The following is an 18,254-nucleotide window of genomic DNA, read 5'->3' on the forward strand; positions in this document are numbered from 1 at the left end:
CTCACACTGCAAAATAACACTCGGGTCAGCTGGTATTAATGGAAAGTTCTAGAATCTACTTCAAGAGAAAAAGTATTCCAACCTTAGAAGATGTGCCTTGAATTTGAAATTGGTTTTGATCAACACATTTGTGTAAATATGCTGTATCTTCCAAGAAGATCATCAACTCATGCAGTTTCACAATGATGGAAGAGCACCTATCCAGACTACAAGTGAGTAGTTGCCTCCTCTCAGTACCGGGGATTCAAGTAAGACAGAGAAATATATTTACATTCCATTTAGAGAACTTAGAGAACAAGCATTTAAGAAAACATTAATGGTAAATGGCCTGTATTTGAATAGCGCTTTACTTGTCCCTAAGGACCCCAAAGCACAACCAGTCATCCACCCATTCACACACTGGTGATGGCAAGCTACATTGTAGCCACAGCCACCCTGGGGCGCACTGACCACTTCACTCAAAAAATGACCTCAATTATTTCAGAACTACAGCCATTTTATACAATTTTATGCAATTATCCATTTTCAGAGGCTCAAAATAGCTTCGTTGTAAACCGAAAAGATTTTTTTTAAAAGCTTTTCCAGTCAACGACCACCTGAAGATTACGACACATGAACATCACCAAATACTGTGTTTCTTCACTTGAGATGGTCTGCTTGGCCTTTACTGGAGCCACCTTCAGTTACTGCTTATTTGTGGGTCTTTCTGCATTAAGTCTCATATTTAATGACGGAGAAACCCCTGAGTTGCTTTGGCATTATGCTTTGGGTCATTATCCATTGTGAAGCACTGTTCTATCAGTTTGGCTTAATCTGAGCAGAGAGTATAGCCCTGTGCACCTCAGAATTCATCCTACTTCTTCCTTCAGCAGTCACATCATTAATAAACACTAATGACCCAATTCCACTGGCAGCCATGCATCCCCATGCTATAGCATTACCTACCACATATTTGGCAGATCCTGCGGTATGCTTCGGATCATTGGCTGCTCCTTTCCTTCTGCATACTTTTCCTTTCCCATCATTCTGGCACAGGTTATTTTTTTTCTGTCCAACCATAGTTTTGACTCTTTAAGATGTTTTTTTATGGCAAAGTCTAATCTGGCCATTATGTGCTTGAGTGTAATCAGTAGTTTGCACCTTGTTGTGAATCCAGTTTCATATCAACTCATTGTGAAACTGAGTTCTTGTCTGAAAGACCAGAACTGGGCTTTGCATTCCTCCAGATCATTGATTCGGCCTCTCTAAAGTTTTTAGAATCTTTCTGATAGGTTGATTTTGTTTGTTTTTACAATAGCGTTCCTCACTTGCACATCTCTCTGGACCTCATATTAGAATTACTGCTTCATTTCTCATGAAATAACAAAGTAACAGGCTACACCTGGCCATGAAATTGCTTGTCCGCATTAATTTTGAGCCTCTGAAAATGGAGGACTCTCTGCAATCAAATAATGATTATGACTCAAGTGAAGCTGTTCTTGTCAAACATATTATAGACTTAACTGTATCTGTGCTGCTTTCAAATTTACTGTGTGCATGTTAAACATGTTGGTAGGCAATCAGTATTGGTTAGGGCTCTCTGATTGGATTGACATATCTTGGCAGATTGGTAATTTTAAAAGTAGATCATGGTTCGAAAATAGGTTGGAAACATCGTGTAAAAAATTAATGCACAGAGCTATATGATGTGCAGTCTCTATTCACTGACATTAGTTGGTTTACTGTATATGTATAGTATCAGCTGTTCCTAGATTTAAAGTGACCACAGTCCTGAAATAATCAGAGTAAAAATATCATTTAGAAATGTATTTTCAACACCAACAGATGCACTGTACTTTCTTGTAATGCATTCCATTACAGTGTAAAGCTGCTGCCATAGAAAGTGCATCACTCGGATGTGTGACCTTCACTCTACAGATTGATGTTGGTGCAGTTTGAAACTAGAAGGCTGTTTGCTAATTCATCTGCTGAAGGTGACAAGTTTCTCTGTGATCACCTTGAGACATCAGCATGATGTACCATTATGATTTCTGAGCCTGTCATGTCAGAAGCCAATCATGTCCCAATATGCATATCCATTTCACACAAGCGTAAGCTGAAGACTTTAAATACATCAAATTGACTTTTGGGCAGAAAAAAGAAATGTAAAAAAATAATTATAATTAATATAATAATTCAAAATGTGCTTTAAAACTCACTACAGCTATAAACTCACATGACATGAAAACTTCTCAAGTGTCATTTTGTTAGCTGTAAATATATCCAATGAATTTTAAGCCAAAACTCATAAGAATGGAAAGATAGGAGTTCTCAGTGGTACCTGCCTGTCAATCCAAACACTATAAAGGACTGCAACAGGCCTTACCTGTGGTGACAGAGAGTCTGGCTTCATGACTGATGTCCTTCCCGGCAGAATTGGATGCAACACAGCGGTAGACACCCTCATCATCCTTGGTCACCTCCAGAATCTGGAGCACCCCATTAGGAAGGGAAATGAATCTGTTGCACACAATAAAAATAGAGACAGAGATGACAGAGAAAGAAAGATTTAGAAGGAATAGCAGAGAGAATGAAAGATAAGGTTATACAGTATAAATGGCTTAGTGCCCCATAGGATGAAGCATTCAGGTGATCAGCTTTGTAGGTTGCTGCTCCTGAGTCCCCATAAGACACCATCTTTGTTCAGGAGAAAGTACCTTTGTGTACAACCACTTTAGAGATGAGTCAGACAACACAAAATAACTGCAATTCTAGAACTTTGGGATGTAAGCTTTTCATAGTATCACAAAATACCCCAAATGAAGGCTGTTTTAATGGCTACACTGTAATATGTGTAACATGTGTTTTGCATACAGAATCTCTCTGCACTGTTAATACTTCCCATATTTTATATCATTGCCTCTCCCTCCCCTACAGAGGTCATTACTTCAGACAGGCAAACCAGACCAGTGGAACCCAGGCAATATAAAGCCATCACACCACCTCTTATAGCTGTTATCATAGGCTATTAATCTGACCATAATGTGACCAGCGGTAGTCTGTTCATGAAGGATAAAAGAGCAGGCGAGTGTAAAGGAGATAAGAAGAGGAGACAAGGAGAATAATAAGAGGTACCAGAAAACAAAGGATCCAAAAAGAAAGCGGTAATAAGAGAAAGCATCATTTATAATGAGAAAATTTGGATAGATAAATAACATTAAACACACATATTATGAAAGAGAAAAGCTAGTGATGCTTGAACCATTTTTTGGTTGATTTTAGTTTAACGACATTATTAGAGCCTGAGGTGGAAGAGCCATGTCCCACCAATAAGACCTTATGAGGAGCAAGCTGGTTGTGGGTCAAGCAAGGCTACAGCAGCCATTAACACTTTGCCTGACGTAATAAGGCTGGAAACAAATTCCAGGGTCAGGAGAAATGTCGATATTGTTAAGTGATCCATTAAATGGGAATATATGTGTGAGAAAACTGGGAGAGAGACTGTTCAAGGATGTGGCTATCATGATGTGGCTGTTCCTTTATGATTACCATACCATTCTGCATTTCCATTAAAAACTGAAGCAGCTACATTCAGGGACAAACAAAATTCGCATTCTTGTTTTGAACAAAAGACTGACATGTCTTTAGTAACTAGCAGCAACATCCAAACTCAAAGAATTCAAATGGAGGGCAACATCCAAACACTCTTGTACACAGTTATAGTGAGTAAATCAATATGAAATCATATACAAAATGCAGATCATTGGGAATATTTAACATACAATAAAAAGCCAAAGCAGAACTCCATAGTTACCTTGTTCCCTCAGGAATCGCTACTTCATCTTTTTCCCAGGTAATAACAGGGGTTGGTATTCCTTCAATTTGGCATTCAAAGCGGGCAGCCCCTCCTGTGGGCACTTTTTGTGGAGATGGCTCCAGACGGAACTTCGACAGACCTGCAGGTACAGTAATGATATAGTTCAGAGGGTTATTGATCAAAGCGTCTGCCCACACCTGGTATTACATCTGGCCATGGTCCACAATTTCTCCAGCATATCTTCAGCATACCTAGTGCACTTATCCATGGCTGCAAAACCAGTGCAAGGGATCTACACACTCGATAGCTCACACTTGATAGCTCAAGTCGTAACTTAATACAAACAGTACTAACCTCATCATTTATTCTACTTACAGCTTTGTTCAGACAACCCAGTGAATGTGAATTGTACGTGAATGTCACTTCTGCAGTCTGTATTTAAGACTTCCAGTGTTTGTATTACACCCATTGTAGGGCTTTCAGTGGTGCTGTTTTAATTTTTGTAATTTGATTAAAGACTTGTTGAGGCCGTTTAAATGCCCTTGAATGTCCTGATTAGGAGAAATTTAGGGACTTAATCAGGCTTGGCTCTATTTGTCTGTCCAGGTCGACTCTTGGCAGGACGCCAGTTTTCAGTCTTTATACAATCACAGACACGGGAATGCTTCCCTCTGAATGTAAAGCTGAGCACCAGGGGGCAGCAGTGAGTACCGTCTGAGGGCCTCTAACCTCTGACCCCAACAGGCTGTTGGAAGAGAGAACAAAACAGACTGGCTGTCCCAGCCTCTTAGTTTGTAGCCCTGACTGAGAAGTAGGGGAGTGGGGGTGGATCAAAGGAAAGTGCAGAGAAAGAAGTCGGGGAAGGCAACTCTAAGAGGAGAAAAGTAAGAAACAAAGAAATAAGCACAAGGGACAATAAAAATGCCCAAAACATAAAATGGCTAGAAAATCCAGTGTGTAATTACATTAACCACATAATAGGCTGTAAAAATTTACTGTAATATCATAATAATATCATATGTGTTTCTTTGAATGTTAAATAAGAAGAGGCATCTAATCAGCCAGTCTTTCTGGTTTACATAAAACACTTTCTCCTTGTGGAACTAATTGCCAAACTGGATTTGCACAGCCTCAAAACATGTAAACATCACCCAAAAGTGTCACAAACATAAATGTGTGAATGTGTGAAACAGCAGCTATTAATAAAGTTTTCTGAAATATTCTGAAGATAGACGTCCTACATTTATCCCCTCCACTGTGTATTTAAAAATAGAATTTCTGCTACTTATCACATGAAAGGCAAATGCCAGGCCATCTAATAAATATTAAGAAATTAAATTCAAACCCCAAAATTTCGACATGACAGGTCTATTGTTGTGTTGAGTAGATTCATTAAATTATCTAGGAATAACAAAGGTCTTCGTACAAACCCAAATTAAACTATTTAGTAGACTAGATGGATTTTAGCATTGTAACCTTTCCAGTATCAGTTGAGAAACATAAGTTAACATAAGTCTGCTAACTAAATGTAGAGAAATGACCAAAATCACTAAGCTTAAACCATAGCCATAGCTGCAGCCAATCACATGGTAGGCTCAAGATTTGTAAACTCACACCATCCTGATTTTTTGTACAAGATTTTCTCCAAACCACTGTAAGCTGAGGAGGAGACACTGGACAGGCTATCCAAAATCACCCTAGGCCCTATCACTCCAACTGTTAGTCATGTCAACAAACTGTCCATCTGTGTTTTCCCACTGTGCTGAGGGAACAAAGTTTCTCAATGAGTACACACAGGCTGACAGAGATGCTTGGTCATAGTAGCAAAATGGATTTGATTCATTTCAGAAAATCTCACACTGACTGTTGCGTAGCAAGTCATGGAAGAGCCGTTGATGATTAACCTCTGCCACTTCCAGCCATTACAGCATGATTCTCTCATGTAAACACACACAACCTGTAACACTGCCAGACAGCCTGATAGGATGACACGCTCAATGAGCGTGCGTGGGTGTGTGTACATTTGTAAATTTAAGTGCCGGTGTGCCCTGCTACTTGTTCTCTAATGCCTGCACACGGACAGCTTATGATTACATTTCTGAAGCACTGTATGCAGCCATGTTCACAAGTGTATGTGTGCACAGGAGGGTTTCTGCAGAGCGGTGAACAACAGCTGATAAGCGAATGTGCATTAGCCATTCTACATTAATGCAAGGGGGGGGGGGGGAGACGAGTGTTTAGAGACGACACTTTACTCATGCTGGGATCGAACAATGGCGACTTGCTGGGCTTCTACGTCCATTGTGTCAGAGTATATTCATATTAGCCTTTTTTCCCCAGAGCTCCATGAGTGTCCTGACACCTGTGATGAAATTCCAAGGCAGATCCATCCAGTTACATACAGATCACAGAGTCAGATGCTGCGGAGTTAACACTGAAAGGACTTGTCCTGACACACTGGGAAATTTTTCATTGTAACGTTCCCAGCTAAAGGTGGTATACCAAATCATAGGGTCGAAATATGACCAATTGTTTCCTAGCAACAAAGTCTTTCTATATAAGTAACATTTTCAGGCAAATCCTTGGGCATTGCTCTATGTAAACTTTAACCCCTCAATGTGCGTGGTAAAAATAGAGAAAAAAAATCTCACATTTCTTTGCTCTCTCACTCTCATTTATCTCATCTCAGTACTTGGCTTTTTTTTTTTGTCACTGCTGCTGGTGATTTTACCCCAACTCTGTCTTTGTCCATCCCTCTATCCCTGCCCTACCCTTTGGCCCCAGAGCTATCAGATTGCAGTATTTTCCTCCTCCCCTTGTGAAACCAGATAATTCAACCTGTGACCTGTGTGCTTCCCAACTTTAAATCTGATTACCACAACTCAACAAGCATGCCACCCTTCCTGCTTCAACAGATATTTGCAATAGCTGCTGTAAAACATGTGCATTTCTGTCTGTTTTAACAAATAGGCAGAAATGTCCTTCAACCTCTCTGATAAATGAAGAAGTCTGTGTATTTGTACGTGTGAGTATTCTTTGTCCGTTGCAACAGCTGTCCATCTGATCCACTTCAGACTTGGTGGGTGCATTGAGGGACAATAGTAAGTGCTGTGTTGTGTTTGAAGTCGTTTGGGGCTTTCCTGTTCTGCAACATCATCTATGAAATGGCCATAGATAGGTCACCTGACATGTGATCTCAGAGATGAGATGATGTCAGACTTCTCTTTGACGCTTTTGAAGTTTAGATAGCATTATTTGCTCCAAAGAAAACTCAAATGACGGTGTTATCTACTTTTGCTGATTCTAACATGCCTTTGAAAGCAGGTACTGCACTAGTAGTGACAAAAGGAAGCCCTTTACAGTATTTCTGCAATGACTTTCATTAAGTAGAAGCCTTTCAATGTAGAGTTCTTGTTGTAATGCTAGATGTCTTTGAACTAGTATTTCTTATCGAGCTTTGAAAAGCTATTCTCCACATTCTCTTTCACTGCTCATATTGGCATGGGGTGTCTGCATTAATACCGAGTCGACTTATGATAAGACACCTTTTAAAATCATGCAATTACAGGCAGAAAAAATACTAAATACGAAAAACATTCATAGACATTATCCACAACTGAAGCCTGCAACAAGACATAAAATTGTGTGTGTTTTTTTTCCTTGTTAAGACATCAACTGTTTTTTGAAATGGGTTGCAGAAGCTAGAGTTAGAAAATATTGACATTCCCCGCAGAAGTCTCATAATAAGAAAGGTTAATTGCTCAAATTAAGACAAAAAGCAGCTTTTTTAACCATCATCATAATTTACCTGTGAATGGATTTGAAAAATGTGATTTGCACTCAGTATGCTGCCTCTGTCATTTAAAGAAGACAGAATTAGAGGCTGATTTGTATGTGACATTGATTTGTATGTACAGAGAAGGAAATCTCTTTTACTGTGTCTGCCTTAACAACACACATCATATATTTCGGCAGGAACGCCGAAGCAGCTGGTTTTCTTAATGTTTTTTCACAGATGCAGTCTCAGCTACAGTCAGTTTTTCAGTGTCATTCCTACCAATGTAGGCCCGTACTGTAAGATCTAAGAATATCCACTCAATGTTAGTGCTGAGGCATTTCGGCTTCATCCTCCTTCCCAGTGGTCACATCTATCTCATAGCCTCTCGCAAGTAATTTAATAAAGACACCACACACCTATACACACATGCGTGCAAACTGAAGGTCATTCTTAATGGTCTCAGAAGCCTTTCCTTTCACCATCATCACAAACTCTCTTCAGCCTTGTCTGCCTTCCCACCATTCATCCAACATACCCCCTCCCTTCCCTTTAGTCCTCATTGTCTGTCAAACAAGAGATCCTTATAAATAGGCATGTGACAGCTGACAAAAGAAGGGGCATCCACAGAGGATACTGTCTCATTTTATACAAAGCTAATGGCTAAATAAAGACTACCACTTAGGAGAGTGAGAGAAAGAGGCCTCTTTGGAGGGGCGATTAAAAACTACAGCCTGTACTCTCATTTTTCATACCCCCATATTTCTCTTCTTCCTTTTTTTATTTCCATCCTTTCCCCCTCATTTACTCTGTTGCAGAGTATACCTCATCCCAAGACACTTGTTACTTCCTATCTGAGGCCGAAGAGAAGCAAGTCAATGCCCATCCATGCAAAAGAAATTCCCTTGATAAAACAGAAAAATTCAGTTGCTATTCTTCAATATACATGTGTATCCATGTATTCTACAGCAAGCAGATGCATAAAGGATACCAATATTCTTATTTTGTTTTATTGAATATACTGCAGCATTAAACATGTTGACCATTCAAACACTCGCAGACAAACAACAACACTTGTGTAATCATTTCACCATTTCTCAGGTATAGTCAGAAGTGGTCAGACATGTGCATGCCTTTGTGAGACTGTGCTGTCACATAATTAGGATGATTTTGAAGCTACAATAGGTCATGTTGGTTTAGAATAAAGACTGGAAACAGATGTCACTACAATTCACTAATTAATACTCAGGTAGGAAGTAAATCTTGGCATAAATGAGCAAAATTTCACAAGAGTCTTTTTTTAGCACGCTGCAGTGTGTCATTAAATCAGTCTAAGAAGAAACTCGACTTCTGCATCTTTGCTTGTCTCTGATTTCAGTCTTTAGAATATCTAGGATGTGACAGACACTATGGCTAATATATTTTTTAATCAAAATAGTCTTACTGGTAAGAAAAAGTAAACTATTAACAAACTTTCTACAAAATGTACAGACACAGAGATCACAATTCTCTCACAATGTACCAAATGAAAATTCTGAGTCTTCAGCAAACTTAACTATCTTAACTAACTTGACCATAGCCCTTAAAAGTAACCAGGGATACCTACTTGCTAGGAGCACATTCACAGTCCGGCTCATCAGCGCTCCAAGACTGCTGCCAGTCACACAGCTGTAAGCCCCCGCCACACCATGGGGAGACTGGCCATCCCTAGACGTTGGCATCAGGAGAACGGATCCATTGACCAAATACTGAAGGTAGTCATTCCCCTCTGGAAGTAGTGGCTGTCCATCCTTTAGCCAGGAGACATTGAAGGGTGTATCACTGGCCCCCAGATTGCAGTCCAGCAAGAGGGGCAAACCTGGTTCCAACACTACATGGCTGGGTCCAGCGCCGCAGCTCAGCTCCACGGAAACCAGCTTTTCTATGCAGAACAAAGGAAGACAAGGTTGTTAACTTTGCTCTGTACTTTTAGTAAACCTCAATGTGTTTTTATTCTAATAAATAAATGGCATTCTTGTATTTTTATTGCTCTGTGAACATCATCACAGCTATGCTATGAACAACATTAACTATACTCACTGATCTGATTAGTTTTACTTTCTAAAAAGGCAAAGTCGTTTTATAGCGTAGTCCCTCACCATAACTTCAAAAGAGTTGATAGCACTGGCAGCACAGATGGAGTAGGGTAGTGCATACCAGAAGTAGGGTGTTTTGGGGACAGAGAGAAGCCCAGAGGAGGAGGGGGAGAAACTCTGCAAATGAAATGGGTGCATAGGGCATGAAGGGATTTGTATGTCAGCAGCAGGACATTAAAGTCAGTGAGAGAGGGGAAGTCCTGGAGTGAGAGGTCAGAGTGAGCAGCTGAATGCTGTATAAACTGTAGTCAAAGGAATGTTAAATGATGATAAATTTTCCATGCAAAACAAATTGTCATGAAACAATGATTTAACGTGAAACACTACATACTTATCAGAGAAAAGCTTCAGATAACGGTGAAAGTAAATAAATATTCTCATAGAACATTTTTCCCCCTCCATTGTGCATCAGCATGGTTTACTTTATGGCCTTTCTTTATTGCCTCACCCCACCACCTCCAGCACCATCCACTCACCCAACACACCCCATCATTATAGAGAAAGGAGGGGAGAGGGTAGGCACAAAAACCTGTCCTTTGAAATACTTGTATAAATAACAAGATCAAGACAAAAAAAAAACAAAAAACAGAAAAGCTATCTAAGGAGAAAAAGAATTAAAGAGACGAAGGTCAAGAGATCTGGAGATGGAAGATTCAAGGAATATCAGCTTTTGCAAGAAATTATAGCACATAATTATCATTTATGAGGTAGACGGAGTGCATTAGAAACATACAGAGAAAACCAAAAAATGCAAGGGTCAATAATGCTGAAACACATTGCTTCCGTGAAGAAGTAGCAAGATGACATTTATGTCTTCAGTAGAGCAATACTGCACAGCATTTAGTGGAGCAAGTGAAACTTCCATAGTAGTATAAGTATCCAAAATGGTCACATTTAAACATGTTTTGTTCTTTTTTTTTAATTGCTTGTTTTTAATAATTGAAAAGAAAAGAGAACATACATATTCACAAACCAACCACAAAAAAGCCTAATAAAATTAAACAGCATTCATCATCTTACTACAGGAGCACCTGTCAGGCTGTATTGGAAGTCAATGAGTTGGAAGCAGGAAAAATGGACAAGCAGAAGGATCTGAGAGATTTCGATAAGGACTAGATTGTGATGGCTAGGTCACTAAGTTGACTGTTGCATACTAGTTTACTAGGGCAGCAGTAGTTGTTGATCATTAAAAATGTGACAGACATTTTAAGTTTAACGATTTTATTGCTGCATGTAATTACATTTTTCATGTCAAGCCATTGTTCCATCCCTACAGTCAATATCACATAACCCCATGAAGGAAGATGTATATACAGCTCAGAGACAAAGGGACCAAACGCCACAAGTGCATACAGGTCTTTGTCTGGGTGTTAGGTAAAATGTTGGCAAATTAAACATTTTTCCATTTAAAAAAAATAAAGACTTAAGAGTCAGTAACTGACAAATATGACAAATTTGCGAGATGTCATATTTTGAACAATATCAATATATAAAATGAAGAATAAATAAATAAATATCGAAACATCAATTTTGAATCATGGCTATAAATAATTTAATATCCAATGGGTTGCTTGATGAAGTGTCTCCATGACATGATGGTGCTCACCCGTCCTCACTTAGTCTTTTTATCATTGGAAGAGTGTTGTCTGCATGTCTATTTTCTAAACTTTCTAGACTGTAAGCATTTTTATAGTGGTTTTTATGGTTATTTCAGTAACTTGATCGATAATCAGCAGACACTCAGTCACTTGGGAAGAGTAAAAAAAAAATTGCCTGACTGTTAAAGTACACAACATTCCCAAAAATGCATAAATAAAACAAAAGTAGCATGCGCACTCTAAACATCAACAAATGTGTGCACTGTGAACACAGTGCCTTAGGCAATGTTAATGCAAAGTTGGATCAAGACTGATCCACTTCTCTATCAGAAGGTGGGGACCATACAAACATAAATACATATACTGTGATCATTACAGTACGATGGCTACTTTTATTTGAGTCATTCTCTTTTGAATGGCAAATGGTAAATGAACTGGTTCTTATATAGTGCTTTCCTACTCTATCTCAGCACTCAAAGCATTTTGCTCAACTTGCCGCGTTCACTGATTCACACCTATTCACACAAGCATTTTTTCTAAGCTCTGTCTATGTAAGTGGTTTCAAACTAGCAAATGAATATATAAATGAATGCTATAAATAAATATTTATGTTTACATTTTTATCCAGACACATGACTTAATGTATGTCTTGATGTAATTTCATATAATTTAAACATCTTCTCTGCAGATCTTATTACCACGCTTTGTGAATTCATCTTAAAAGACTCTCTCTCCCTCACTCACACACAGTCAGGTTTCTTTCAGCTTGTCTTTCTCTGCTGTTGGATTAATTAAGTTAATGGGAGATGGAATTTTTCTTTGATTAAATGAGGCCTGACCCCCCACAGACACTTCCTGATGAAGAGGCTGGGTAATGCTGAGAAAGGTTGTTGCACAGCACTCTGATACACACACATCTGCCATTGAGACGACATTAACATGCATGCACAACCATGCACCCAAAACACATGCAGGAACCACATGCAAACAACTCAAAAAGATCAACATATTGTTGTGTGTCGTGCACTCACATGTGTGCAAGTCAGCATGCACAGTCACAGATCACCTCCGTGGCCCCTTGCTTTCCCTATCCCATTTCAACTAATTAGGTCTCATTAAGTCATTAAAATGTTAGCAACCATTTCCCAGCTCACCGCCAATGGTTTCACTTGGTGCAAGGTGAGGATGTTTCAGATATAGATGTTCAGATATTATCCCACTGGTCCCTAAAAAATGGATTTGAGGTATGATGAGGAATATGCAAGAAAGAAAGGAAATTCATTTTAAAAATGTTTAACTATCTTTAACATTTTAAAACATTTTGTATCATAAAATTATTTCAATAGCTGCCTAATCTCAAAAGGTAGCTGTAGCAATTGCATAACAAAGAATTAGCATGACCTACTATCCTTTAAAGAAGTAGGCACAGTAAACAGTTATGCATGATATTTCATATGGGAATAAAACAACACAGTTGCACTAGAAACCTCATCATGTCCTAGATATGTGCCCATGTGTCATAAACACAGACAAACTAACATGTATTTGCCCCACAACACACTCACACATGTATGCGCTTCTGCTCAGTAACTCAGTAACTGTGTGTGTCTCATGAGGACACAATGTAGTGAGGAGGGGGGGGGGGGGGGGGGGGGGGATCTGTGAAGTGGCCATTCTGCCATTTTACTGTACAAGTGGGAGCTGTTGGAAAGAACAGGGTGCACTCTGGGATATAGTAGCGGCTGTGCAGTCTCGCTGAGCTGTAGTGAATGGATTGTGATGGCAACAAGCCAAGATGTTCATAGCTAAATGGAGAGAGGACAACAGTTTGAGAGGGAATGAAACTGAGACAGATAAATGAGACAAACACGGTGAAAAGAAATAGTGATGCAAACTATTGGCCATAAATGATACACTGCCCTTTTGACACCACGCCTGAATTTTGTATGCCTTTTTAATTGCAACAGCAAGATACTGTAATTTGGATAATGTGACATAAAGTGTCACTATGATAAACAGAGAAATTGCTAGGCTAAAGGCTGATTTGTAATCCTGTTAAGAATCAGATGCACAAAGAAGAAAGAAGAGAAACGAGAGACACACTGACAAAGACTATCATTCAGTGAGAGAAAAGAAATAAAAGGCAGAGGAAATGGAGACGTTAGAAGGGCAGTCCACAGTATTTATCCCATTGGCCCATTTCTGTTAATGGATCACCTATTCACAAAATGTTTGGAAGAACAGAAGGAGAAAGCATGAAAGCAACAGGGGGAGGAGAGTGACCCAACACTCCGAATATTTCACTCAGCCCAGCTCACTGTCAACAGAGACTGGACACCCAATGACCCTGAGGCCGCAGCTCAGGTTTCCACAGCTTCTAAATTCAAGCTACACAATACCCAAGGCTGTTCAGGAACTCAGAGATACCAACAAAGAGACTGGAATGAAAATGAACAAAATAATGCTGCGTGTATAATGCTGTCCATATCCAAACACCTGTTATATTACACTTGTCTTTATGGAATAGTAACAAACCCTAAGCTCTATGTACAGGTCTTTGCTTTGGTGTTAAGCCAATAAACAATAACTGTCAGGAAAATTATAATTACATGATTATTAAATAAATAAATAAATATGCATTGTAACATTAATTTATTCATTCTTTTACTTGTAAGATGTGATCAGGCTTAATGTAAACAGATTTTCTGATTTTGTCCAGTCATCCATTCATTTTCTTTTGCTTATCTGGGGCTGCGTATCAGGGGCAGGAGCCTATGCAAGGATTCCCAGGCTTCTCTCTCCCCAACCGCCTCCTCCAGCTTCTACAGCGGAACACAGAGGCAATCCCAGGCCAGTGAGAGATATAATCTCTCCAGCGTGTCCTCGGTTTTCATCTGGAGGGACATCTCCAAAAACACCTCACATAGGAGGCATCTTTGCCAGATGCCCAAACTGGCTCATTTCCATGTGGGGGAGTAGTGGCTCTATGCTGAGCCCTTCTCACTTGGCTGAACTCCTCACCCTATGTCTAAAGGCCAGACAGCCTTTGGAGAAAGCCCATTTCCACCACTTGTATCTGCAAGTGGTGACATCTAGGGATGTAGATGAATGAATGAAATAAACAACAGATGAACTAGAGGCGTACCTCAAAAACAGGAATGGTTTTATATATGGAGGCCACTGACATTTTCCCCTCCTCATTCTTTCTGGGGGTTTTTTGTTTTGTTTTGTTTTTTAACCTAGGGTGCAAAGAAAATGATAAAATCAAAAGAATTCAGTGACATCATGAAAAAATTCCAAGTGAGATTCCTGACATAAAATCTTTGAAGGGACTTCAACACATTTGGGGATCTAAGAACTCATAAACTTAAACCTTAAAGTCACACGGACTAAAAGTCTTTAGTAACCATAGATAGTAACCGTAACCAGCTTTAGAATGAAGTCATTGATCATGTGTCCATATGGACTGAGACACTTGCTGGAGTGCATTTCCAGAGTAGCACTCCTTTCACAATCTGCCGAAATTACTGAAATTATAAAACAGTATTGGTTGGAGCTACTTAGTTTTGCAAAGTCTTTCCCTGAAACTAACCCCGAAAATTTTTTGTTCCACTTCCAACGTGCAACTTCCAAAGCCTTTTTTAATTTTTAATCAGATCGATCAGTATTTTCCCATACTTATGTGCCTGACATTTTAGAATCTGGTATAAAAATCTTCTTAAGATTGCATCTTTCAGTGAACATCTGAATATTTTAAATATCTGCATTTACTGTTTTCAGACACATTCTCAGCCCAATAATACCTTATTTCAATATAATGGAAAATGAAAAAGTAAAGCTTCTTCTTCATCATCAATCAAACACAACAAAAAATGTTATTTCAATGTTGGTTTTAAAAATAAGTCTAACGTGAAGTTATCAGGAATAAAGACAATATTAGGGCATCACTTAAAATAATAAAACTTTACTATTGATTTTTATTTGGGTAAATTGTCTGGTGTACTAACGTTATATTTTCTCAAATGGTCTTCTTACAGAGACCAATTTTTTCAGAGGCAAGACGTGGATGACAGAGACAAATGATGTGCTTCCAGCACAGGTTCCATCCGAGGCAGGGAGCTTTAAAGAAGATGCTTTCCCATTTGGCGCCTTCCACTGAAGAAAAAGTGGTCAGAAAAAGTCAAAAGAAATGTGTCTGTGAAGGTTCTCAGTCATCCAGGTCATCGTAGTCAAAGGAGCTTGCAAAGAAAAGCGTCTGGACTTCTTTAAGTTGCTTGAAGACGTTTCACCTCTCATCCGAGAAGCTTCTTCAGTTCTAAGGTCAAATGGCGGAGAGTCCCAGATTTAAACCCAGTGGGAGTATTCCCCCAAAGAGGGACAAAAGGACCCCCTGATGATCCTCTACCTAATCACATGAGCCAAGGTGTGAATGCGGGTGTGGGTCCCAATCAGCCAGGGTTTCGGGTGAGCTTATTGTGAAACCTGGCCCCACCTTATCATGCGATTTCCCGAGGTCAGATGGCCCAGGATGTGAGTGGGCGTTAAGGCGTCTGGGGAGGGAACTCAAAACCGGATTATAGATGGCAGAGAGTTGGTGTCGTAAACCCCCGCCTCTGTTCAACGATGGTCGCTCACAGTGGACATAGATGGTTTCTTTCACTCCTCTTTCAAACCATCTGTCCTCTCTGTCCATAATGTGAACATTGGCATCCTCGAAAGAGTGAACTTGCAGATGGACTGCTGAGTCTTGTCCTGTGGAGGTGGCTCTTCTATGTTGTGCCATGCGCTTGAAAAGTGGCTGTTTGGTCTCTCCGATGTAGAGGTCTGGGCATTCCATGCTGCACTGTACAGCATACACCACATTGTTAAGTCTGTATTTTGGAATTTTGTCTTTCCGGTGAACCAGTTTTTGTCTGAGTGTGTTGCTGGGTCTGAAGTAAACTGGGATGTCGTGCTTGGAGAAAACTCTCCGGAGTTTCTCTAATACACCGGCTACATAGGGGATGACAATGTTGTTGCGTCTGTCTTTCTTATCCTCCCTCGCTGGTGTCTGATCTTCTTTTCTGTGCATCTTTGCTGACTTTATGAATGCCCAATTAGGATAACCGCATGTTTTAAGTGCTTCCTTTACATGTGTGTGTTCCTTCTTTTTCCCTTCAGGCTTAGAGGGAACATGTTCTGCCCGGTGGTGTAGGGTCCTGATTACCCCAAGTTTGTGTTCCAGAGGGTGATGGGAGTCAAAGAGGTGGTACTGGTCCGTGTGTGTGGGCTTACGGTAAACTTCAATGTTGAGTTTGCCATTCTCTTCAATGTGCACGGCGCAGTCCAGGAAAGGCAAACAGTTTGTGTCTTTGTGTCTTCCCTGGTGAACTAGATGTTTTTATCCACAGCGTTAATGTGTGCAGTGAAGGATTCCACTTCTTGTGTCTTGATTTTGACCCAGGTGTCGTCTACATATCTCTACCAGTGGCTGGGTACTCTCCCTTTAAAAGAGCCAAGAGCCCTCCTTTCCACTTCCTCCATGTAAAGGTTGGCTACAATAGGTGACACGGGGGAGCCCATGGCACAGCCATGTTTTTGTCTGTAGAAGCCTTCGTTGTATTTGAAATATGTAGTGGTGAGGCAGAGGTCTAACAGTGTGCAGATCTGTTCGGGTGTGAAGTTGGTCCTGTCTTCTAAGGAGCTGTCTTCTTGTAGTTGTTTTCTGACAGTCTCCACTGCCTCCGTGGTGGGTATGCAAGTGAAGAGAGAGACTACATCAAAGGACACCATGGTTTCATCTGGGTCCAGGGTAAGTTTCTGTACCTTGTCGGTGAAGTCGGTGGAGTTCTTGATGTGAAATGTGTCAATAAAAGAAACATCAGCGGAAGGATATCCTCCCATGCATCCAACACCACCTCCCAGTGATGCAAGACTGGGAAGGCCATCCAAACACACAGGGTGTCTGCAGTGAGGGCTCAGCAATGCAGTAATGTGACAACTAATGAAGTCAAGAAAATACCAGAAATCCGTCAGCCGATACCACCACCTTAACAAAGAAACTGGAGATATATGCATTTTTTTTTCTCTGCCCGTTCTGTTGGTTTTTGTCTTTTGCCCTTCTCCCCCGTCCCTCTTCTCAGCTGTTTCTCTTTCCCTCTTTCTTTCTCCCCTTCTTTCCCCCAGTCAAGTCTGTCCCGTATTCAGTAAGTGAAAATAAAATAAACAATAAAAGGTGAATCAAATGGACCATTACGGCAAGGCTGGGATGGTCAGTTTGGTAAAGTAAATCCGTTGGGCATCTTTCTTTGCCTTTAGACAACAATTCTGATGGCAAAAGAGCCAAACGGGACAGGCAAAAAAAAAAAAAAAAAAAAAAAAAAAAAAAAAAAAAAAAAAAGAAACTGGAGAAAGGCAGAAAGGGGAGTATTACCTGTTAACACTGAAAAAAAGCAGACATAAAAAGGTTCTATAGAAAGACAGAGTAAAAGTTAAACCAATACAACAACAAACTGCTCAGGGTACAGCCTTGAGCAGGTCAGTTTTTGGAGCACCAGATATACCTGCTGAAAACCTATACCAACATTTTTCACATCTTCAGTAACAGGACTCAGTGCATTAAATCTGACGGTCTATGTTCTGACTTTGTTACAGTGCACAACGGAGTGCCACAGGGTTCTGTATTAGGTCCCCTTCTATTTATCATTTACGTAAACAATCTTAGTCTACATGTGCCAGATGCAAACTTGCACTTCTATGCTGATGATGCAGTTATTTATAGCTGTGGTTCAACTCTTGTCCAAGCCATTGACTCCTTGCAGAAATCCTTTTTTGCTGTCCAGCACTCATTACTTCAGCATAAACTTGTTCTCAACGCAGACAAAACAAAGCTCATGTTGTTTTCCAAATCAAGGAGACGAGCCCAAACAATCCCATCAGTAACCACTCTTGAAGGTAATAAAATAGAGTTG

The 18,254-nt window shown here is 40.0% G+C and overlaps 1 protein-coding gene across 1 annotated transcript in view; it reads right to left on the reverse strand.

The window, feature by feature from the left end:
• igdcc4 (immunoglobulin superfamily, DCC subclass, member 4) overlaps positions 1 to 18,254 on the reverse strand; it is a 56,910-nt gene that overhangs the window by 22,135 nt on the left and 16,521 nt on the right. Inside the window, exons 2-4 of the mRNA XM_026172734.1 lie at positions 9,178 to 9,492; positions 3,794 to 3,935; positions 2,366 to 2,499 (exon numbers count right to left, since the gene is read on the reverse strand). Of these exons, the coding sequence (XP_026028519.1) occupies positions 2,366 to 2,499; positions 3,794 to 3,935; positions 9,178 to 9,492 (591 nt within the window). The remainder of the gene's footprint in view (positions 1 to 2,365; positions 2,500 to 3,793; positions 3,936 to 9,177; positions 9,493 to 18,254) is intronic.

Source organism: Astatotilapia calliptera, chromosome 1 (assembly GCF_900246225.1).
Source record: "Astatotilapia calliptera chromosome 1, fAstCal1.2, whole genome shotgun sequence".
NCBI lineage: Eukaryota > Metazoa > Chordata > Actinopteri > Cichliformes > Cichlidae > Astatotilapia > Astatotilapia calliptera.